This window comes from Mustela nigripes, chromosome 13, assembly GCF_022355385.1.
Source record: "Mustela nigripes isolate SB6536 chromosome 13, MUSNIG.SB6536, whole genome shotgun sequence".
Taxonomy (NCBI): domain Eukaryota; kingdom Metazoa; phylum Chordata; class Mammalia; order Carnivora; family Mustelidae; genus Mustela; species Mustela nigripes.
Window position 1 is genome coordinate 143,584,056 of NC_081569.1, and position 15,810 is coordinate 143,599,865.

Sequence of the window (15,810 nt, forward strand, 5' to 3'; positions counted from 1 at the left end):
GCGGAGGTGGTGGCTCTCCCAGAGACCCGTGACGTTGGCCGTGTCATTACTGCTGCTGAAGGGATTAGCGCCCCTGGGGGAGGCAGGGATCAATTCTCACTCAGCCCTTGCAGGCTCTTCCTCACCCTGGCAGGGGGTCTCCTTTGGCTGGTGTCCTGGAGACCCTCCTGCTTGTCTCTGTGGTTCCTGGGAAGGGGGTGGCACTTGCGCCAGCTCAGCATTCCCTTGTCACTCCCCCCTCCAGGAAGCCTTCCAGGCTCTGTCCATGGCCTTCAGCTCTGCTTGCACTGACATGCAAGAGTGGGGTCCTGGGTCTGCTGTCCCACTGGCCTCGGGTCCCGGGAGAGCAGGGCAGAGCCTGGCCGGTGTGGGACATTTGCTGCCTGCTCTGGGTCCCTGAACCCTGTTCTGTGCACTGTTTTGAGTCTGGCCTGAGCTCTGCCGGTTTCTGGGACCGCCTCTGAGCCAGGGCTGCCCTGTCCGCCTTGGGGCTCCACAGACTGGGACCCTGGCATGCGCAGTGTGCCCCAGGAGCAGCCGGGGAGGTGTTTGAGGGGCGGGAGCTCCCTGGGGCTGCTGGCTGGGCGGTCTCCCAGCTGGCAGGGGGCTCGGACGACTCGGCTGGGAAGGCATCTGTCTGTGCGGCTCGGAGGCTCCCAGGCCACCGCAGGGGACCAAGCCTGGGCAGGGTGAAGGAGCTGGCCGGGTGTGGGCCCTGCAGTCCCAGCCCTCATGCCTCTCGGGAGGGAGTTTGCTTGAGGGGCTCTGGGTGCTCTCAGAGGTAGGGCTGAGCCAGGGGTGTGTGCGGTGGTGACCGGCCTCGCTGCCTCTCTGTGGAGAGGAGCAGGGTCAGGGAGGGCTGAGTCCCTTGCTCCCCCTGGGTTAAAAGGGGGGAGTTTCACTTTTGGTGTCACGTTTTGTGGCTGGGGGATCCCCATGGGGCTATGTGCAGGGTCCTTGGCCCTCTGTGGGAGGGGCTTCTTGGCCTCATCTGGTCTGGTCTTGGACCGGTCCCCCAACCCCCAGCAGCACCCAGGCTTCAGCTCTTGCGGCTGGGCTGGGGCAGGGGTGGGTGGGCTCTGCCAGGCGCCTGGAGCTGGCAGATGTATAGTCCCACGTGGCCCAGGGCCAGGGGCTCTGTGTTCCCCTCCGACCTTGTGTGATGGATGCTGGCCTGCGCCGCTGCCCGTTTCCAGGTGGAACCTGCCAGTCGTGGGCCTGCCCAATACCCTGCTGGGGATAGGGCAGCAGGGTCGGCCTGTCCCTAAAAGTCACTGTCCCCCCTTCACAGCTACAGCGCACAGACTTGGCCTGTCTAAAACCCAAGGGATTGTCTGGAAGCCATTTCTGTGTGGCTTGTTTGGTGGTTGCCCTTAATGTGGCCATGGGTCTCCGGATCTCGTCCCTGGGGTCCCCTTCCCTGGGCCCCATTCCTTCTCAAACCTTCCACACTTGGATCCCCAGCCTTGTTGCCCAAGCTCGCTGGTCCGAGGGCCTCAGGCTCAGGCTCAGCGTAGCAGGGGGAGCGACGTGGTTCCCAGCGGCGTGGTGTGTGTGGACATGGGTCCGTGGCCCCTGGGCTCTGGCTCTGATCCAGCCCGCGCAGTGGCCCGGCTGGAGGCCGGGGGCTGCCTGGCGGTGGTGTGTCTGTGTGCTGGATCCCAAGGTGACCGTGGGGTCCATTCTGCCTCGCGTCCATCTTCTCTGCTGGGGGATCAGCGAATAGGGTTGGCTGGGTTCATGCTGTGGGAGGGGCTGGCCCCGTGGGGAGGGGGACCCCTCATCTCTCGGAACGCCCTGAGGCCTGGTGGGGAGAGAAGACTCAGGGCGGACACCCGGGGTACCTGGCCGGTGGGGCTTCGGAGAGCGGGCAGGGAGCTGGGCCGATGGGAAGGCCGCAGGCCTCTGAGAAAAGTACACTGAGCCCGACCACCCTACGTGGTGAGGGAGGCAATAGCAGGCGGAGGGGTGCCCACGTAGCCCAAGACCTCTCGCCCTGGCTGCTCTCCCTCCAGGGTTTGTGGGGATAACTGAAGTGCTGTGGGCCTGGGAGAGAGGGCTCTGCAGCGGGGCATCTTGGAGGGCCTCCTGGAGGAAGTGGCATTTGATCTCGGTTGGAATTACACCCACAGAGAGGGGGTGGAGGTCCCTGGGGGAGGGAACACGAGGAGCTCCAAGATGGGGGTGGCTGGAGCATGCATGGAGACTGTCCCAGGGTGCCAGGTAGACACAGGGGAAACCAGGATGGGGTCAAGGGTCAGGGTGTGGTGGACGGGAGTCAGACTCCAGCCCGGGAGCAGAGGTTGGGGCCTGGAGTGTCCGGGCCATGCTTTGATTCAACAGCTGCAGCCAGGGGCTGTGTGCTGAGGTTCCCAGCAGGAGAGCGTGAGGGCCTGGCTCAGGGGCAGGTTCCTCTCCCGCATCTGTACCTGCCCTTGGCTGGCCCGTCCAGCCTCCCTGGGGTTCCGAGTCCTGCTGAGTGGCATCGGGAGCCCTGGGCACGGCCTGGTTGTAGGGCACAGCGTGGGCCCCACCCTCGTGGTGAGACTCTGCTGTGCCCGTTGCTTGGATGAGAATGAAGTCCCTGGGGGCTGCAGCCACACCTGCAGACTCGGACTGAGAGCCACGGACTGAAAGCCACGTCTGGGTGAGCCCCAGGCTCCCGGAAGTGCGTGGAGCGCCTCCTCTGAGTGGCGGCACTCCTGGGACGCGGGGCTCTCCGTCCCCTTCCCCTGGTTGAGGCCATCCTGCTGATCTTGCCTTCGGCCACCACGGTCCCCACCATGCTTGTGTGGCGTTGGGTGGAGGACAGGGGAGGCCATTGAAGGGTCTCAATGAACTAGTGTGTGTCCTGAGCTGCCCAGCTGGCTGGTGCCTGGCACGGGGCCTCAGGGCCAGGTGCCAGTCTGTGCTGGGTGGGCCTGGCTGCACCCCTCCCCCACTCTCCCCACCCTGGCCTCTGGCAGAGGAGGGGAGCTGGAGGCTTCTCTGGGGCTTTCGGAACTGCAGACTCATGGGCCTGGAGGGGTCTCCAGGATTCTGGCCGGCAGATGGGTGACGGTTTGGCTCAGGGGTCCCAGGTTTTCCTGCCACACTCAGGGGACATGGGTGGGCAGGGCCTCTGGCTGACAGTTGGGGCCTTGGTGAGGGGCCTGGTTGGTGGGAGGGGCCAGGGAGGGGCACCCCCAGGCCTCAGGGCGCTCCTCCAGGCATGGTGTCTGGGTCTCTTAGTCCCCCTAGAGGGTCTGCCAGTGGGCCCCCTTTCTAAAGACAGGGTGACCGGCCCAGGGAGAGTCGTCTTGTAGCTCTGAGGTCTGGGGTTTCTCCCAACCAGGGAGCAGAGCCCCTTCCTTCCTCCCGTGTTGGCCTCAGCTTGGGGCTCTGGTCAGCTCCTGTCCCGCCCTGTGGGTGGGCTCTGCTGGGCCTGGGCTGGGAGAGGCCTCTCCCGGCGGCTCATCCCCGGAGAAGTCCCTCTGGCCTCCGATGCGGGAGAAAATGAGAAGATTACTTAAAGCAACTTGGAGAACCCGGAAAGGAGATGAAACATGGCAAGTCGTTACTTTAAGGGGGGGGTGGGCTCCCTAAAACCCCAGCGGCGTGATGGGTGGGTGGTGCGCAATGCTAAATTGAATCAAATTAAGAAAAACATTTTCCAAATGCAAGTAAAATATCTGTTTAATTAGACTGTGGAGAGGAAATGAAAAGTAGTATTTTGCGGTGGGGTAATCACTGTCTTTCTGAAGGTGCTGGGCTCAGAGAAGGGGTAGGAGATGAGTCGTGTGGCCGCTGGTGTTCTCGGGGGTCAAAATTCCTGAAAATGGGCCAGCGTCCCCTCTGGGGCTCGGGCCTGTGGACACTGGGAGCTGCCCGGAGGCCCCGTGTCTGGGAGAGGAGAAGGCTGCCCCACCAGCCTTCCCAGTTCATCTGAGCAGCGAGCGCTCCTTGCCTTGCCCTGCCCAAAGCTGGCCCAGCCTCCGTCCGAGGGGCTTGGGGTCGGGTGGGGACTCTGTGTGGTCACCCAGGGCAGGGCTCTGTGTCTCTGTCTCGTGCGTATGACATGAGACAAAGGTTTTGGAGATGCCCCTGCCCTTGTGCCAAGAGGTCCCTGTGGCCCTGGGGTGTCAGCTGGGCCTTCCCCAGTGATGGGGGCCCCCTGGCTACCAGGGTGGGGGAGGGGTGGGTGGCCCCATGGTGGGCTTTGGCCTGGGACGGCCCCAGGTGTGTCTGGGCTGGGCCTCCTGGGGGCTTGTGAAGCAGGACCTGGGTTTGGTGTGGGCTCTCCCTCCCCGCCCCCCACCGAAGCAGACCTCCTCGGTGCCCTCCTGGGGCTTCGATGCCCAGAGCCTGAGGCCTTGGCGGGCCTGGGGCCTCCCTGCCAGCTGCCATCTGAATTCCTGATGACACAGCTGGGAGGGGGGTTTGCTCTGGCTTCCTGTCGCCTTGCCGCCAGCGCCCCCTCCCCCGTCCCCACCCAGGTGCTGGTGGGGGGCCGGGGCGGGCTTAGGTCAGTGAACTCCCCCACCCCTGCCCTGCCTTTCCTTCCTGCCTCCTCTGTGCTGGCCACGCAGGGGGTGCCACGGGGCTTCCCCAGAGGCCTGAGGTCCCCAGGCCAGGCAGAGGCACTGGAACAATGGGCAGCTGGGTCTGACTTGGAGGGGGTTTGGCGGTGGGGGGGAGCTGGGTGGAGCTGGGCTGCCTTTCAAGTCGCTAATGGCTTTAGCAGGCCTTCCTTCCCTCACACCCGCCACATTAGCAGCCTCCCGCCACATTAGCAGCCTCCCGCCGAGTGGAAAAGCTGGAGTAATCAGAGCAGGGCCCTGGAAAACAGGCAGGGCAGTGACATGGATGAGCCTGGCCTGTGGCTGGGGGACTGGCGTCTGGGTTACATCTGTGTCCCCACGTGCCAGCGCCGGTGGGGGCTCTGGCCGAGCTTCCCCCGGCCTCCGCAGCTCGCAGGGAAGCTGGGCGGCAGGGCGGCTCGGGGCGTCCGCTCATGGGGACCGGACGTGGGGCACTCTGGACCTCGCCAGAGAGAATCCAGGCCTTCTGGAGGGACCCGCAAGTCAGGTGGCTGGTGTGGCGGGCCTGGCCGGGGGCCACCCTTTCATAGGAACTGATCTACTTGGGGCGCGTGGGGACAGCTGTGGTCTGAGGCCGAGGCCACGCGGGGCTTCCAGGGAGTGCGGGTGGTCCCGCGGAAGGGACAGCAGAGCCGGCGCCCCCTCTCAGCAAGGCCACCCCCCATAGCTGGTCCCCAGGGTCTGTGCGCGGGGTTGGGCGGGCCACAGTTCAGGGCTGGGGAGCCTGGCTGGGGTGAATGAGATGCACCTGGTGGGATGGTGGCCTCAGTTTCCTCTTCTGAGTAATGGGTGTATTGGGGGAAGCTGTAGGGAGCGGCCTGGGGCCAGGTAGGGGAAGGCTCCAGCCCTGGGAAGTTGTCGCAGGCCCCTGCTGGGGTCAGGGAGGGGGCAGCTTGAGGTCCAGCTGAGTGGCCCAGCTGGGCACAGTGAAGACGTAGCCCTGCATTTGAGGTTGGTTCTCTGGAGAGCCCTGGGAAAGTCCTGGGCGGTCATGGCCACCGCTGGGCTGGGCCAGTGCTTTGTCAAGGGGCTGCCCTGGGCTGGGCCTTACCTCCCAGGGGAGGGGAGGAGGAGGAGGGGCTGGCCTTGGCTTAGAGCCGGAGCCCCATCAGAGCCTGGTGGGGTGGTTGAGGGACAGGGCATGAGCCCTGGGACTAGGACTCTTGATAGCGTTTTTCCAGTGAGGATCCTTCTGAGGATTGGCTCTCTCTTCCTCTTCCTTCCAGAGGTGTCACCTCTTCCCGGAAGCCCTCCCTGACCTCCAGGCTCTGGGCTGCCCTGGCTCCTGTCCTTCACCCTTTCTGGGCATCAGGCTCACAGAGACAGCCATGTGTGCCCCTCGTGCAGTGCACAGTGGGGGGAACAGGGCCGCAGTGGCAGTCACCATGCCACACAGGCCCCGGGGACCACGTCCCTGCCTGTGGTCGAGCGCGGGCTGGGCACGGAGCCTCCTGCCTCCTTGCCAGCGAGCCCCGGTGTGTCCGTCCTCACCCCTCCCGGTGTCCCTGGTGACTTCTGTGGGAGGGGTGAGCCTGGGACCGCACTTCTCTTTCCAGCAGGGAAAGAGCAGGGCTGGAGCAGGGCTGTAAGCCAGGGGGCCCCTTGTGGCTCTGGACGGACGTCGCTCTCACTTGCGGGGGCCCCGGGGTGCCAACTGCACACATCAAGTCTGTGGGGGGTGGTCTGGCGCTGCTTTCTGCTGGCCTCCTGGCTGCTTTTTAACCCCCTGGCCCGGGCTCCCGGTGGCCTGGCTCTTGGCCGGGGGGCAGCGTGCCGAAGCCTCGTTAGCCCGGAGCGAGTGTGGTAATGAGGGCGGGGGAGGCCGGGAGCTGTCGGGGCGCCGCTGGCCTCCCTGTGAAGCTCCGATAATTATTTTCCTGCTGGGCTCGTGCAGACGAATCCGTTGGGGGCTCATTCATCAGTTGGGGTGATGCAGCGGCCCCAGCTGTGCCCAGGGTGGCACAGCGGCCTGTGCTGTGGAGGTGAGGCCCCAGGGGCAGGGTCCCGGGGCACTGACCGCTCTGTTCCTTGCTCCCTCCCCAGGACCCTTGCCTCTCTGCGTTGCTCCTCGACAAGCTGCCGGCCCCCGGGGTCCTGCCCGCCTGCCGCCCGGAGGCTGAGCGCCGCTGTGACGTCTGCGCCACGCACCTGACCCAGCTGACGCGGGAGGCCCTGCGGCTGCTGCAGGCTCCCGCCAGCCGTGACGCCCCCGACGCCCCCCATGGAGGCCCGGGCCTCGTGCCCTCCAGCCCCGGCTCCGGGACCAGCCTGCGGGATGCGTCCGTGCCTGCGGGCCCGCCGGGGAGGCAGCCGGGCCGGGCGGGGCCGGACAAGAGGAAGGGGCTGGCCTGGCCCTCTGGGCCCAGTGTCCAGGTGTCGGTGGCCCCGGCCGGCCTGGGCGGAGCCCTGAGCACAGTCACCATCCAGGCTCAGCAGTGCCTGGAGGGCATGTGGAGCGTCTCAAGGGTCAACAGCTTTCTGCCGCCATCCTGCCTGGTGAGTCCACGTGGCTGGGTGGGTAGCTGGCCTCCTGAGGCCACCGGGCCGCGGGGTCCGACTCTGGGCTCCCTTCTGGGGGTCCCGTCCACGTCTCTGCATGGCCCGTACTGCGCAGGCTCAGCGGCTCCCCGCTGCGTCAAGGAGCCGAGCACATGGGGGGAGGCCGCATCCAGCCGGCCGGCGGGGTCCCCGCGGGCAGAGTCCTCCCGTGCCCCCGGTGCTCTCCCTTCATGAGGCTCCTGCGGGCATGGCCGGGACGGGTATGGGCTGCCCCTGCTTCTGAGGGCACGTGTGGTGCCGTGGGCTGGCGGGAGGGCTCCCGGGACAGGTCAGACCCTCCTTCTCAGGGTGAGTGGCAGGGGAGCATCTCCTTGTGAGGGGGGATCTCCAGCGGCTGCCATGCCAGGTGCCCCCGAGGCTGTGGCTCAGCGGGCAGAGCTCGGAGTGTAGGTGGTGGGGGAGGTCTGTGTCTGCTTCCGTGGCCTCTCAGGAGACACCTCTTTTCAGTTGGCTGCAGAGTGGCCCCCACAGAGGCTCTCGGGTGCACCAGATCACTGCCCACACCAGGGGGCACGGCCTCCGTGGGACCAGCTCTGGGCACCAGTGGGTGCTGTGGTTGCCGTGGACTCGGACCATGTGTCCTCCGGCAAAGCTCTGGGCCGGTGTCACTTGCGTGGGTTGGGATGAAGCTGGCTGGCCTTGGAGGGCGAAGCTGGGGCCAGCCGCATTCCCACCGGTCACAGGGCTGGGCTTCTGGTGGTTTCTCCCAGTGACTGCCATGCCCCCAGTTTTTCATCAAGCAGAAACTATCCAGGATAGGAGTTGGGAGGGGGATTCTCCTGGGGCACTGGGAGAGCTGGTTTGGGTCATACGTGAGCTCACTGTCTTGGGAGCCGCCCTGGGAAGGCTGCTTTGCCCGAGCCTCAGGGGATACCTTCTCCTGAAGGTCTGTGCCTTCGGCGGTTCCCACCCTTTTAGCGGACTGAGACTGACAGCCCAGCACAGGGTTCATCAGGCAAACAAGTAGGAAGGACCTTCTAAGCAGAAGGAACCCTCTGTGTGGAGGCCCAGAGGTGTGAAGCCTGAGGCCTCCCTGGAGGTGTGAAGCCTGAGGCCTTCCTGGAGGTGTGAGCCTTGTCAGGAGGGAGGGCTGTGACAGGGAGCAGGGAAGGTGGAAGAGAGGTTGGGGCCTGGGACAGGCTGCGATGATGTGTGCGGATACATGGAGAAGCACCCCGACTTCCACCGGTGTCGCCCTCCTCTGGAGCCAGAGGCCGAGACCGTGGCTGAGTATGAAAGCAAGTTGTTCTCCAGTCACAGCAGAGCTGGCTGCACAGGCTGCCCAGTGAGTGTCTCCGAAGTAGAGCAGCGGTAAGCCTTCCCTATGGGCCCTGTGCCCCATGGGGCTGGGCAGATGGAGGCATAGGGAGGGTCCCCAGCTGCTGGGATAAGGTCACATACAGTCCTGAAGCAGGACAGACCCTGCCCTGTCCCCGCCCTGGGCTCGTGGGCCCTTCTAAGTCCAGGGCCAGGTCAACATCAGTACGTCCAGCACAGCCTTCGGAGAGATCTTGCCCTTGCTGGAAGCTGGATCCTGCGGCCCATTGCTGGGGCCAGTCCTCCAGAGGGCACTCTGTCCTTGGGGCCTCTCTGGCCCTTGGCAGCTTGGGGATGGGGGGCACAGGGGCTCAGGGAAGAACTTCGGGTCTTGAACCAGCTTCTGGTTGGTGTGCAGATGGCCCCCGGGTGTGGTCTGGCTGCTTCTGACTCCTCCTTTGTTGAGTCCTGGGGTGAGGGAGGAAGAGGCAGCCAGCCCCCACCAAGCGCGCACGGTGCCTCCTGGCCTGAGAGCTGAGCTGCCAGGGCGGCATGTGCTGGGGGGCAGCACTGAGCTGACGGGGAAGCTCAGGAGAGCCGGGTGGCTTCCTGGAGGAAGTGACATTGAGCTGGGCCCAGTGGGAAGCAGAGATGGCGGCCCAGCATGAGGTGTGGTCAGGTGCCTAGGGACTATGGGGGCCACTGGCAATAGCCAGAGGAATCCTTACCTGGGGAGGGAGCCGAATGCTTGTCTTACTGGGGCCTGGAGTGCTGGGCGGAGAGGGCGGTTGGCCTTCCCGGTGAGAGTGCCCAGGAGCGGGAGGAGGGACAGGAGCTGCCAGTGGGAGCAAGGAAGCTCTGTGCAGCCGGCGTGGGCAGGCTTTATGCCTCCTTGGGCCTCGGAGGCGGGTGTCGCTGGCCTCTGGCCGGGCAGCCCCGCCAACAGCCAGCACGTTCTAAAACGTGGCCATTGAAGCTTTTCTCTGTTTTACGTCCACATCGATCACGTTCGGGGCGGGCGAGAATGGATTTATCCTTAGACGACCGCGCTGGCGATCAGTGGGGAGATGATTAGACGCATAATAGAACTTTAGGATTCAGATGAGGAGATTTCCCCGGAACTGGGGCATCGATTGCTAGAGGTGGCTCTGGAATGTTCAACCGTCGCGAGGGAATGCTCCTGGAGGGTGTGCGGTGAGGGGCTCCCACGGCCCATCTGCAGCCCGGGGCGCGACACCGGTCGGGCTAGCTGGGAGCGCCGGGCAGCAGCCCTCCGATCTAGTGTGTGGGGAGGAGGCAGATTGTGGCAGGGATCGTCTTTGGAGGGGGGCAGGGAACCAAGGCTCTGAGGGCCTGGAACATTCTGGGTGCTGTGGCTGGGAGGAGCCTGCCCTGGGGCCTGGGTGGGGTCAGGTCGGGGGCGTGGCCATCTGGAGAGCCAGCCACAGCTGTGGTCAAAACCAAAGCCCTCCTCCCTCGTCTGGGAGCCCAGAGCTTGGCCCTTTCTGGCTCATTCCACCTCCCCAGTGTCCAGTGGTGCTCCGTGGATGTGGGGCCGTGGAGGCCCGGCCTGGATAGGGAAGCTGGAGGGCTTCCTGGAGGAGGTGCTGCACATGTCTTTGATGTACAGACAGGAGGTGAGGTCATTTTGGTGGGGGCCTGGGAGCGGGTGTCGCTGGCCCCTGTAGCAGCCTGCTTGCCTCCCCTTGTCCCAGCCGTCCCCGGCGGGGTCTCAGGTGGGTGTCCGCCCGGCCTCAGGAGTGTGACTGGCAGAAGGTAGAGGGCTCTGGCCTGTCTCTGATCTGGCCCATTGCTGGTGCCCTCGCTCTGGGCCGCGGTTTACCCACTGTGGAATGGACGTCGGACCCGACAGCCTCCTCCTCCACGTGCTGCGGGGAAACTGCTTCTGTGACGGGAGGTGGGGGTGGGACAAGGCGCTTGCTGGGGTCAGGACGTCCTTGGCCCGAGGCCCTGTCTGTGATCAGGCGGGGCTCTGAGAGGCAGCTGGCTTCGCCCAGTGAACCGCCAGTGCCCCGCGCCGGGTTGAGAGCCTCTGCACGACCCCGGCCTCGCTGTTCCTGGCCCCCTGCCCCCTTGGCTGTCCCCACCGTCCGGCTTGAGATGGCCCCCAGTGAGGTGTTCGTCCTGAGGGTCAGGCAAATGTGGTCCTTCTCGTGCCAGAGCTCGGGCCCAGATGGTTCCTGAGCAGGGTTAGTCTGGTGCTTCCCAGACGGTGCTCCCCGGAACCCCGGCACGCCCCGCCGGTGCTGGCTGGAGTTGGGTGCCTCCGGGGGCCCGTGGCACGGCATGGCCTGCCTCACGCTCTCCGCTCCTCATGCTTCTCTCTCGTGGCTTCTCCGCTGCCTCCATCTTGTTTTGTTCGGCGTCCGCCCCACCCCCCCGCACCCCTCCGTCCTCCTGTTGTGGTCGCCCCTCCCGCCCCCTCCCTCCCGCCGCCTCCGGCGTCTTTTGGCATGCCCGGCTTCTGCTTCTGGCAGAATCGGCAGGGGCCAGCCTAGTGGCCGGAGCCGTGTCTCGGCAGCTCGTGGGACGGTGGAGCTGAGGCGCCTGTGGGACTCCCGAGACAGGTCAGTGCGGGCGGCCTGCGCCCTCGCCGGGTGGGGTCAGAGCATTCTGGCTGGAGGCGGACAGGCTGCATGTGATGGTGGGCTGGCCCGGACGTGGACGGAGTGGCCGTGGACGGCCATGGTGCGGCGACTCTGTCCCCTCTGTGACCCTACCCCTGCTTCGGTCCCCTGCTGTCCAGGGTGCCTCACTGAACAGAGTGACCCGGCCTGGCCTGGGCTGCTGGGCCTGGGCACCATGGCAGACACCCCGGGGGCTGGGTGGAGCCAGGGTGGGCACGGGGTGGGCGAGCCTCTGAACCCAGCCCCGCTCTGAGGAGCGCCCGCCCCAGCGGTCCCCGCGGATGTGGCAGAACGTCCCAGTCCCTTCCCTCCGCTCTGCTCGTTCGAGTCCGCTCTTTCTCAGGGAGCAGGTGCTTCTGGGGGTGCCGGAGGAACCCACGTTTGAGGCCAGGGTGTGTGTGTGTGTGAGACGGGCGCGGGGGGACAGGCAGATGGCCAGGCCGGCGGGGTGTCCGTGAGGCTGGCTGCCGCGTTACTCGTGCAGCTCCCTGGAGGAGAAGCAGCTTCTGGTGCTTGATGGCTGGGTCTAGGCCTGGCTTACCCTCCTTCTGGAAGGTTCCCTGTGAGCTGGTATCCCCTCTGTTCCAGCAGCCCCGACTCCCTCAGGTCCAGGGGGCGCCTCCCAGCTGTGGGCTAGGTGTGTCCTGTGTCTGCGTCCCCGCTAGGCTGTGTGCTCCTGGGAGACACATTTACGGGGCACTTACAACAGGCCGGCAGGGTGTTAGCGCAAGGACATGGAGGAGGCCAGGTACGTGCGAGAGGACATGAAAGGTGCTCGTGAAAGCCATCGGCATGGGAAACCGTGATGCTGAGCATGGCCCCATGACTCCCGGCGGTGGGGTGCAGGAAGCGCTAGACAGGCTGAAGGAAGCCGAGGCGGGGTCAGTGGGCCAGAGAGGCCTGGACAGGGCACACGAGGCAGGTGCAGGGAGGGGCCTGGGGAAGGAGAGGGCCGGCTGGGCTGGGTTCTGAGGGCTGCATAGGAGTTCCTGCCCTCTAGGCAGAGGCAAGGCAGGGGACAGGGTGTGGTGGGTGAGGGCCTGAGCTGTTTCAGGTCCACCCTTCTCTGCTGCTGACCTGTCCTCGAACCCCCCGGGGAACGGCCGCAGCCCTGGGAGCTGGGGAGGGTGTTGTGTGCCTTTCCTCCAGCTGAAAGTATGGGGCTCTCTGTACCTTCCTTTGCAGACATGGTTTTACTGTGTCCCAGGAGGGGTGTGGAAGCTGGTGCTGACGCAGGCCGGGCAGGGTGAGACCCTCCGCTGTGGCGGCAGGACTGCCTTTGGAATGTTCCTCCTGGGGATATGGTGGCTTGTCCTGTAGCCCCACCCTGGGCTCTGGCCGTGCCACTTGGGAGACCCCCAAGGACGTTGAGCCTTCCAGATGTGACTGCTGCCTGGGCTCCTCACCCTCAGGGTCACCAGGCAGGCCCATGTTTGGTCAGCATGGGGACCCCGGTCCTCCCCAGTGGGCCTAGAGGACAGTGCTTGTCCACAATTCCTGGGACTGAGTGGAACCTCGGAGGCCTGGGGACGAGGCGTGGTTCCCCGGGGAGCCTTGAGGTGGGGCAGGGTGGCCTAGGGGCAGTGGATGGTGCTGGGGGTGGCCAGGCCGAGGCCGGCTGCTTCCCTCCTGCCCTGCCAGGGGCCAGGTCTGGCCTGGGGGTCCAGGGCCCAACAAGCGCCCATGAATGCAATACTCAGTGTAGCCAGACCTCGGGTTCGTTGGCGCCGACTTAGGGATCATTCAGTTACATTTCTGCTTCGTTACGGGGCTGTCTCCCTTTCTAGAATTTACTTTAGCTAATTAGTTGGAAATGCCAGAGTAGCATTGCAGATGACGGGAACATCGTACATTATCATACACGGGGCAGTTAGTGCTTGTGACAAATATTTATTGTGGCTTCTTCCGGGCTCGTGCCTCTGGGCACTTGCAGGTGGCTGGCCCGGGGCTGAGGGCGTGGGCCTCCCCGTCCATCTGTCCTGACCACTGTGCCCACGGCGTTTCTGGAACCCGATGTGGGAGGGGCTGGCAAGTCTGGCCCTGGGGTGGGCGTGCGTGTCCATGTCTGCTGCAGGGGCCCTGCTGGCCGGCAGGTCGCGGGGCCCTGGGGCGTCTGCCGGGGCTCCGGGGCATGCGGCTCTGGCTCCCCAGCGCACGTGCGCTCCTCAGCGGGCTCCCTCCTTCCCGCCAGGCGGAAGCAGCGGTGGCTGCCGTGGCGGTGGCGGACTCTGTCCGGGACGGTGCCCCCAGCTTGGGCTCTGACGGTGTGTCGAAGACGTGGGGCCTCAGCGGGGCCTGCAGGACGGCGCTGGTCACCCCGGCCCCGGGCACCCCGGCGGGGGGCTCCCCGGGCCCGTCAGCGGCAGCCTCTTTCTTCATTAGGTACGTCCTCTGCGGCTTCTCGGGGGGGCCTGGGTCTGGCTTGGGGCCCCCGAGCACTGTGGGCAGGGACCTCGGCTGCCGGCCCCTGTGGCCCACGGGCCTTCCCCGTGAGAAGGGCGGCCTGGCTGCTGCCCGGTGGGGCAGATGGGGGCGGACGGGGGGGCCGCTGCCACCGGGCACTGTGTCAGCAGCTGTGGGCAGCGGAGACCTCTCGGCCCAGGGGTGGGATGCCACCACAGACAGGGTGCGGATCGAGTCCCTGCCCCTCCTGAGCTGGGTGACCGCGGGCAAGTCTCACAACCCGTCTGTGCCTCAGTTTACTCTGCTGTCAGATAGTGCTTTCTTCAGAGTTACGGCAAAGGGCAGCGACTTGATGTCTGAGGAGGTTCAGCCCTGGGTGTCCTGGGGTGTGGGCTGGGGCTGCAGATTTCAGTCCGGGAGCACGGGGGCGGGACAGGGCTTGCGGGAGGGTCCTGGGATGATGGAGGACTTTGGGGAGAGCTAGGGAGGGTGTCCTGGAGGGCGGGGTCCTGGAGTGTTCCGGGGGGCCGGGTACTGGCGGCCGGCACGGTTGCTGTGGTTACAATCAGCTCCAGGAGCCGTGTCGTCCTGTCCTGCGCTGGTGGGTGCATGGGACCGGAGCCCTGGGTGTGGTTTCCCGGGGCCCCAGGTCCAGGAGATGTGGGCTGGGGCAGCCCAGGCCCGGCAGGCCCGGCAGCGGCGGGGGAGGGAAGTGCGGTGGGAGCAGGGCTCTCTTCCCCGCCCGCTGTCCCCGGGGACCGTCACCCCTCCCGGCAGGGCGCAGGGGTTCTGCAGACAGGAGGCCGAGCTCTCACCCTGCGTGGAGGTCCGCGGCTTACAGGATATAATGGTGGTAATGAACGGTAATGGTAGGACCAACCGCGGGTCACTGTCCCATTAGCAGCCCTGGCGGGCACTGATAAACTTGTCCATGAATCATGTGAGGCGGCGGGAGCCGGGCACCTTATCAGCACGGGCTGTGGGTTTGCCTGGGGGGTGAGCGGTGCTGTGTCTCCGGCTGGTGAGTGCTCTGGCTGCGGGCTGGCGGGGGTTCTGCCCTGCAGCTTGGGGGTCCTGTGAAGGGCAGGGGAAGGGCAGAGCAGTGAAGGAGCCTCCGGGGTTCGCCTCCGTCTCCAGGGCTGTCCGTGGTGGCCATGCTCTGCGCTCCCACCGGCCGGAGGCTCTTCCGCCTTCTGGGAAGGAAGACCGGCCCTGTCGGTCCCGGTTCTGGGGGCCACACTGGCTCATTAGTAACCCCGAGCCTGCCAAGCAGGTGCTGGCCGCCTTTTGTCTCCCTGGGAGCAAGGCTGCTGCTGACCTTGGGAAGTTACCATAGAAACAAGTGCTGGGGACAGCGGGAGGCAAGTTTCCCGAAGGGGCGGGAAGGGGCGGGAAGGGGTGGGAGGCGTGCGCAGTGCCGGCTGCCATTACTTCCAGCCTGTTGGACGGCCCTGAATCTAGCCGCTTCTAGAAGAGTCCTGGGCCCAGCTGGGGGTGGGAGGCGTGTCTGGTGGGGAATGCCATCCTGAGCATTCAGAGACCGCCTGCGCGCGGGGGTCGCAGGACCCTTAAGCCGGTGTGGGGGGAGGCTGCGGCTCAGAGAAGGGGCTAGTCCAGGAGCCCTGAGAGACTGCACCCATGGGGGCCTCTGGCATGCGCGGGGCTGCGTGCTTCGTGCTCCCACCTCTGCCCCTCGCCAGGCTCCTTAGGGACGGAGCTGAGCTCAGCCCACGCCCTGCCTCTTGGCCAGCCAGCATGGGTGTGTATGGAGACAGCTTGGACCGCAGCACGGCGTGGGCAGGGACAGAGCCGAGTGCTGTCCATGCTGCTGGGGACAGTCCATGGAGGTGGACTTGGAGGGCTGAGTAGGAGCCAAGGGGAGGCAGAACGGGGTGAGGTTGGGCGTGTGGGTTCCCTTTGTTCCTGGAGCACCACCTGCGGGTCCCGACCTGGCCTCCGGCCTTCCCATGACCTCTGAGCTCCTCGCCCCGGTGTGGGGAAAGCGAGGTGGAGTGTGGCTGCAGGGGGGCCGGGTGTCCAGGACCTCGTTCACGCTCATGGGCCACCGAGCGGGGCTGAGGCTGGGCGCCCCGCACCCCTCACCCGCATCCCTCAGTGGGGCCTGCCGGGCCGTTCGGGCATGGTGGCCACGGCTGTGGTAGGAGCGCGGGGTGCCGACCCGACCAGAGTTCTGAGAAGGCCGGGCTACATGGCACAGGCGGCCAGAATTACATTTTTTCTGGAGGATTTCGTCACCTTGACCCCTTCCTGAGCCCTCTGGCTCCCAACTCGCAGGTTGTCCTCTTCCAAGATGTCTCCATTAGTGGTCGCTTGGACCTTTCTGGGGACCCCCTCCCAAATTC

General features: G+C 65.8%; 1 protein-coding gene across 4 annotated transcripts in view; it reads left to right on the forward strand.

Annotated features, from left to right (window-relative positions):
- Window positions 1-15,810, forward strand: part of KIF26A (kinesin family member 26A) — a 40,116-nt gene that overhangs the window by 7,162 nt on the left and 17,144 nt on the right. For all 4 annotated transcript variants that reach the window (XM_059374120.1, XM_059374122.1, XM_059374123.1 and 1 more), the window contains exons 3-4: window positions 6,624-7,076; window positions 13,236-13,426. In XM_059374120.1, the coding sequence (XP_059230103.1) occupies window positions 6,624-7,076; window positions 13,236-13,426 (644 nt within the window). The remainder of the gene's footprint in view (window positions 1-6,623; window positions 7,077-13,235; window positions 13,427-15,810) is intronic.